Raw genomic sequence first — 6,767 nt, 5'->3', positions numbered from 1 at the left:
CATTGCATGTGTTTTCATATATTTGCTGTAAATTTGCTGACATCGAAATAGAACACATTACAAATACAGCTACATGACTGCTTATACATGCAATCAGTTGACGCAATTTCAAGAGCAAACAGTCCACAATATTGGTACGTTTGTTACTGCAACATGTCAGCAACATGACAGCAATGAATGATTAATTGTTCCATCTTGAGCATCATGATGCAAACATGACGACAACAACACATATATAATGATTTCCATCCATTATTGTGTATATGTCATCAAGTTATGAAGTTTTTTAATTGTATCTCGTTGCTAACGAAGTGTTGACAATATGAAATTGTCACAAATCCCTCACAAATTGATGCTGTCACGTTGGAATCAATTTGCTGTTAATAGAAATATAATTCATATGAGTTCAACCCGACAAGCATAATGCTTGTCCCGAGTTTGTCAAAATTGGTTGCATTAACGGCAAGCTGCCTGTTGGCAACATGGCAGCAAACTCACAGCATTTGGGTATCTGGGACGTTTCTATAATAGTTTTTTAAACGTTATTTTATCGGAAAGAAACGCTCCATCAAACGTTTTTCGAATGGACATTTTTACTCATGAGAAACGTTTCTAGAAATCGGTTATAAAACGTTTCGGAAAAACGCTTATAAAACATTTCTGAACCGTGTATGTGCTACCTGGGTATTTATAGACAAGCTATAAAACAAGCGAGTAATATAAACATGAGATAATAACATGCACAAATATCGTAACATGTTATCAGACTTGAGATAAACACATTTTGCTCTAAAGAGGTTTTATCTAATACATGTGTATTGACGTGTGCATCCGTAAAAGTGTTTATTGATATGATAAAAACTGATGTCAGTTGTCAACGAAAAAGTGTCAGTTTGCAGTAGTCTGAGGAAAGAGCAACTGAGAGTCATGCTGCTGAAGCTACTGGTTGTTCTGCTCTGTTTCGGCTTTGCCGTTCATGCGAATACAGATGAGACTGCTCCGAGGGTCAAAACACCTTTGGGAGGACTGAGGGGCTATTACAAGATCTCGCAAAATGGTAGGAAGTATGAAGCGTACGAAGGGATCCCTTACGCATTGCCACCTATTGGGAAATTACGATTTAAGGTACATAGTGAGAATAAATTATCGACGTTAATATCTTTAAAGCTATATTTCTTGAAATGACACTTCTTACTATTTCTAAAAAATGTATTTTTAAAAATAAGGAAACATTTATGAAATATAACGTGATAAACGGAAGTAGATTCTTACAATAGATGCTATAGTAGTACAAGCTTTAGATCAAAGATATTCCGTTAATTATAGTCCGTTACTTCAAAACCATATTTTCATAAAACCTTTCTAGCGTAAAAATATTCGCAAAAGATCTTTTCTCATTTTTCGTGTGTAGCCACCACGACCGACACCGGCATGGATTGGCGATCTATCGGCTACAAAATTCAGTTCCGTGTGTATTCAATACGATCAAGTTCCAGAAATGCCTCCGGAGAAGGTTGTGGGTGCCGAAGATTGTTTATACTTAAACATTTACGTGCCAGCGCGCGAAAAGGGGAGAAATATAACCCCATTGCCGATATTATTCTGGATTCATGGCGGCGCGTTCCAATTTGGTAGCGGCATGTTATATGACGCCAAATATCTAATGGATCACGACGTTATATTTGTCACATTTAACTATCGGGTGGGACCAATGGGTATGTAATATTTGAACTATATAATTTATGTTAAACCAGGAGAGAGAGAGAGAGAGAGAGAGAGAGAGAGAGAGAGAGAGAGAGAGAGAGAGAGAGAGAGAGAGAGAGAGAGAGAGAGAGAGAGAGAGAGAGAGAGCATATTATTCCCAGACAGCCGAGCTTGCAGCCGAGTCTGTCGAGAACAGATCTTGCAAAGTATCTGCTACAAAACTTGTCGACAGAAAGACTACAGATTTGATGCCGATTCTGATATATCACACGATTAATAATTTAAATGTTGATTAAAATTTATCTGGTCAAGTGTTTTGAAACAGATAAGATTTGACTTAGTCAATTTTAAATTAGATATACAAGTTTGTTTTGATTGCCTTATGCTTTCGATATTTTAAAACAATTTTTTAAAAACAGGTTTTCTCAGCACGGAAGATGAAGTAGTTCCTGGCAACATGGGTCTGAAAGATCAAAGTATGGCACTTCGCTGGGTATCGGAGAACATCGAATGGTTCGGTGGCGACCCGAAGAAAGTGACCTTGGTCGGTTTGAGTGCCGGTGGTGCAAGTGTGCATTATCACTACTTATCGCAACTGAGCGCGAATCTCTTTAAAGGTATTTTTCCAAGACGACACAAAAATCAATGAGAAGACTAAAAGGCATTTCGCCTATTACGTTAAACAACTATGTAACAATTTTATATGATATAGGTGGCATATCATTCAGCGGTACAGCGTTTGATTGTTGGACGCAAACTGAGAACTCCTTAGACAAGGCCAAGAAATTGAGCGCTTTGATGGGATGCCCTACAACCAGTTCCAGAGATATGATACGTTGTTTGAGATATCGTCCAGCCCGCGCGATCGTCCAGGCTACAAGTGAATTTATGGTGAAATTTGCTGCTCTTTTTATTGTCTTGAAACAAGAACAACAAATGTGACCCTAGAATGTGAAAAATTTTTTAGAAATCTGATTGATTTTATGATTTTAGCCGTTCTTATACAATCCCTTCACTCCTTTCGGTCCGGTAGTTGAGAAGATTGGTGATGAAGCACCCTTCATCGACAGAACGCCCGTTGAAATCATCAATAGCGGAGACGTTCAAGACGTACCCTGGGTTACGGGAGTAACGAGTGAAGAAGGCCTCTATCCCGTAGCTGGTAAACTAATGCGCAGAATAATACAAAAATTGTCCTCCCCTTAATAAATATGCAGGTAGTTATGAATACTAATTTATCGCAGAGTTTATTGCCGTGGATCAAAATTTGAAAGAGCTAAACGACAATTGGGATATTCTTGGGCCGCACTTCCTTGATTTTAACTATACCATCCCCAAAGAGAAACATATCGAAATTGCTCGTCTCATCAAGACACATTACTTTGGTACAAAACCGATCGATCGACAGAGTACAAAAGAACTGATACAAATGTCGAGTGATCGCTTCTTCGTGGTCGACAGCGAGAAGGCCGCGCGAATGCAAGCTGGAGTAAATCAAAATCCAGTCTGGTATTATTACTTCAGTTACAGAGGAGCGCAAAGCTTAAGCGATTCTTTCAGCGGTACCACTGAGAATTATGGTAAGTCTATGTGGAATACCAATGTTTATGTGTATTAAATTTACAATATACTAAAATACAGACATACACATATACATATTGTCACGAACTGACAAAAAGAATTCTACCCGTTTTTGGATCAATGCATTTAAGTACTTTACCCGGGATTGAACTAGGCCTTGTGATTATTTTGAGCCGAAAATATATCGTAATTTATAAACTTTATAACGAAAATCAAATTTATTAATTGAATTAAAATTAGGGTAATCAACTTTAGAATCTAAAGAAATGAGCTTATAACGCGGAACTTCTTGAATTAGATAACTTTGAATTTCGGTTTCTAATTCTTTTAGTTTTATGAAAAACGGGAAGGGATCCTAGTTGGATTAGATCGCTTGTTTGATCTGGAATTTAATTTTTTTAAATTGAGTTTTTTTGCCCCCTTTCCTAGATATGAAATTAGGATTTACTATAAATTTTCTGTTGCCACACTTTTTGGCAGCGACAGTTTTAAATGGACTTTTCTATTGCCACTCACTTTGGCAGCGACAGATCTGGATAGGTATTCAGGGAAATGGTTAAGTGTGTCTAGGCAAAATATATTTCAGAATTTTAAAGGTATTACCTTTATTTCGAGAGATTTCCTTATTACAATTGTTAAATTGAAATTAGATTTTGAATAAAACAAAAGTTTGAGAATTAAATATCGTTAATGACTAAAATCGCCGAAACTAAACCGAGGTTGAGCGACAAAGAGCGATAAGGTTTGAAAAACTTTAAGCTTAAAAAGAGCACCGTGACAGTTTTTCACGCCTATTTATACTCAAGTAGTAACCCCACGCGTGAGCTTCTCTACTTAGTGGAGGTAGAAGGTCTTGTCTCTAAGTGTAATTCTATGCCTGTAAGGCCCGCGGCTTAGCAACAGCGTCGCCTGGTACCATCAGAAATCGGATAAATAATCAATATATTGCTCTACTGATAATTACATTCCTGGCTACTGAAAGATTCTAAATTTAAATTTTGTCCGCTCGTAACAATATTCCAAAGTGCTTTAATTAAAAATTTACACACTTATTCGTTTTACTAGGGGTCTCTCATGGCGACGACGTATTCTACGTATTAAATACTCCCTGGGTAAACCCAACAACAACGCAAAAGGACCGTGATATGCAGAAACAGTTAATTGACTTTTGGGTATTGTTTGCCACAGAAGGGTAAGCAGGAAATACTGGCATACTGCACATGAAATTGAACGTAAAATCACATAACACAAATACTAATTCTTCAAATTTTTTCAGAATTCCAAAAGTAGCTAATGTGGAATGGCCAAAATTAGATTCTTCAAAGAAAGAACTTCATTATTTACATATAGCTAGTCCTGATCAAATTAACATGGACAGCAATGCTAATCTTGGAGAGAAAGAATTCTGGAATTCGATTAATTTCAACGAGAATATATTGAAGCACACAATTGGAATCAATAAAGAAGAGCTTTAAATAGTATTGGAACAAAATATCAACGTTTTTTTCTAAACTAGAGAGATTTAACTTAGGATAAGACTTAAATTTAATATTTGCTCAGTTTTATACTTATATCAAATTGAAATTGTTTATTATCTTCGACGACAATTAGCAACCAATGTAATGAAATGACTTTATAACGTTTCGACCCTTAGGATTGGGTCCTTATCAAGTAATCTGATAACAAACAATTCGAATAACAATGATTTGGTCAACGTGATAAAATAAATTGTCAAAGATATAAAAGCGTTACCTAATAAAAATCAATTCTTTGTCCCGACTTACACATCTGGTGTTTATGAAAATTTTAACAGAAAAATTCACAAGTTTACCACTGATAAACAAACTGATAAGCGAGGTTTAAAAGCGTATTTAAACCTCGGAATTAAAACAGAGACAATGAAATTGGTTCTTTACATATAATAAGTCGGTGATGACCATGGAAACATCCTATCTGTAGAGTGTGACCACCGCGAAGAGGTGCTATCATTAACGAGCACCGGAGAATTTCAGATACCATCACGGAACGACAACACGCGCGCGCTCACATGCCGGAGCTAAGAGATGTACTGTACAACAGTATATCTCTTGTTTTTTCCAGCGGGAAACTTGTGAATTTTTCTTATATGCTCATATATAAATTTTGGCCTGATAAGAGCTTATATGGTCATATATGATTATATAAGATTATATAAAAGGACGTATATATTTATAAGTTTCAGAAAATTGTTTTTTTCAAATGTTATTTTTTAAGTGTGCCACTTTATTATAAGAGTGGACTCGATAAAACTGACACAAAAATTGTGCCGTTTTATAGAGGGCGAGATACTGTCGTGTCTTTTGATACCGTTCTTATACCACTGTTCGTCAAATTTTTAATGTGCGAGAAACAGGGAGACTGGGGCTAAAACGTCTATGGGGTAAAACTGTCAAATCAAATATCTCGGAACCTGTATATTGTGCGAACTCGCTATTAACATTGTAAACGCTGCTTATGGTACCCATGTGACCAACGGAGTTTCGGCAGGTTACCTGCCGTGTTATGATTTTTACGAGGGCAAACGTGTTTTCGGAAGGTAAAAGTGAAATTTTCTGCGCGTGGAAATTTTGTAATATCTGCAATAATATTAGCTCTCCAAATCTCGAGGTACGTGATTATAAAGAGTAATGCATGCTGAACACGAATCCAGTGTAGTTTTTTCATTATCGTTGATGGCTAATATTTCGTGGGCGATCAAACCTGAAACTTGTGTTTGGGGCTAATCCGTCAGTAAGCACCCGGGGCAAGTCCGGGAGTCTCGTCACTGTGGCACGCCGGGCGCACGACTTCAGCTCACGGCGATTTCAGGTTAGGTTTCCCTCGAGCGTGATTCTGTCTTCCCTTACACGTGCGTCAGTTTGTATAGGAGGGAAATGGTACGCACGTATCGTCGCAAAACGACTCCCGTCAACAAGGAGCAACTCAAGAAGGCAGTTCTTGCGGTGAGAAAAGATAAAATGAGCGCTTACGCAGCCGCAAAACAATTCGATGTCCGGAGAACCACGTTGAACGACTGGTTGAAGAAGAACAACGATGAGATAGAAAACTTGGATGACGTGGTCGTACTACACAAAGGACACTTCTCGGTGAGTACTTAACGATTATTAATTTTTAAAAGCATGCACTCTGCTCAGCAAAGTTTATATTCATGCAACGTCTTAATTTCAAATGTAGGTTATGGACTCTGAAACTGAAAAGACTTTGATGGAATACTTAGTACATTGCAACGATATGTACTTTGGGCTATCTGCGAAGGAAACCCGTGGTTTAGCCTTTGATTTAGCCAAAAAATTGAATCTGAATAAGGTACCAGCATCGTGGGAAGCCGCTCGCATGGCCGGTGAAGATTGGCTAAGCAGCTTTCTCAAACGACATCCAATATTATCCATACGCAAACCAGAAGCGACAAGTTTAGCATGTGCCACCAGTTTCAATCGAACAAA

The 6,767-nt window shown here is 37.5% G+C and overlaps 1 protein-coding gene across 1 annotated transcript; it reads left to right on the top strand.

Moving 5' to 3' along the window:
- The first annotated feature begins 849 nt into the window (after positions 1–849).
- LOC139781101 (venom carboxylesterase-6-like) lies at positions 850–5,070 on the top strand. The gene is made up of 8 exons (XM_071719918.1): positions 850–1,125; positions 1,412–1,715; positions 2,124–2,321; positions 2,417–2,595; positions 2,698–2,866; positions 2,949–3,284; positions 4,351–4,477; positions 4,562–5,070. The coding sequence occupies exons 1-8, from the start codon at positions 865–867 to the stop codon at positions 4,758–4,760; spliced, it is 1,773 nt and encodes a 590-aa protein (XP_071576019.1). The 5' UTR covers positions 850–864; the 3' UTR covers positions 4,761–5,070.
- The last annotated feature ends 1,697 nt before the right edge of the window (positions 5,071–6,767 follow it).

Source organism: Temnothorax nylanderi, unplaced genomic scaffold, assembly GCF_030848795.1.
Source record: "Temnothorax nylanderi isolate EJ_2023f unplaced genomic scaffold, tnyl_v1.0 TNYL_tig0316_pilon, whole genome shotgun sequence".
Lineage (NCBI taxonomy): Eukaryota > Metazoa > Arthropoda > Insecta > Hymenoptera > Formicidae > Temnothorax > Temnothorax nylanderi.
Note: the sequence above shows the minus strand (reverse complement) of the source record. Positions and strands in the feature narration are given on the sequence as shown.

Excerpts from the sequence above, each read along its gene's own strand:
- LOC139781101 (XM_071719918.1), top strand. The coding sequence starts at position 865 with ATGTCAGTTGTCAACGAAAAAGTGTCAGTTTGCAGTAGTCTGAGGAAA. Across the intron at positions 1,126-1,411 it reads TTGGGAAATTACGATTTAAG|CCACCACGACCGACACCGGC; the intron begins GTACATAGTGAG and ends TTTCGTGTGTAG. Across the intron at positions 3,285-4,350 it reads CGGTACCACTGAGAATTATG|GGGTCTCTCATGGCGACGAC; the intron begins GTAAGTCTATGT and ends TCGTTTTACTAG.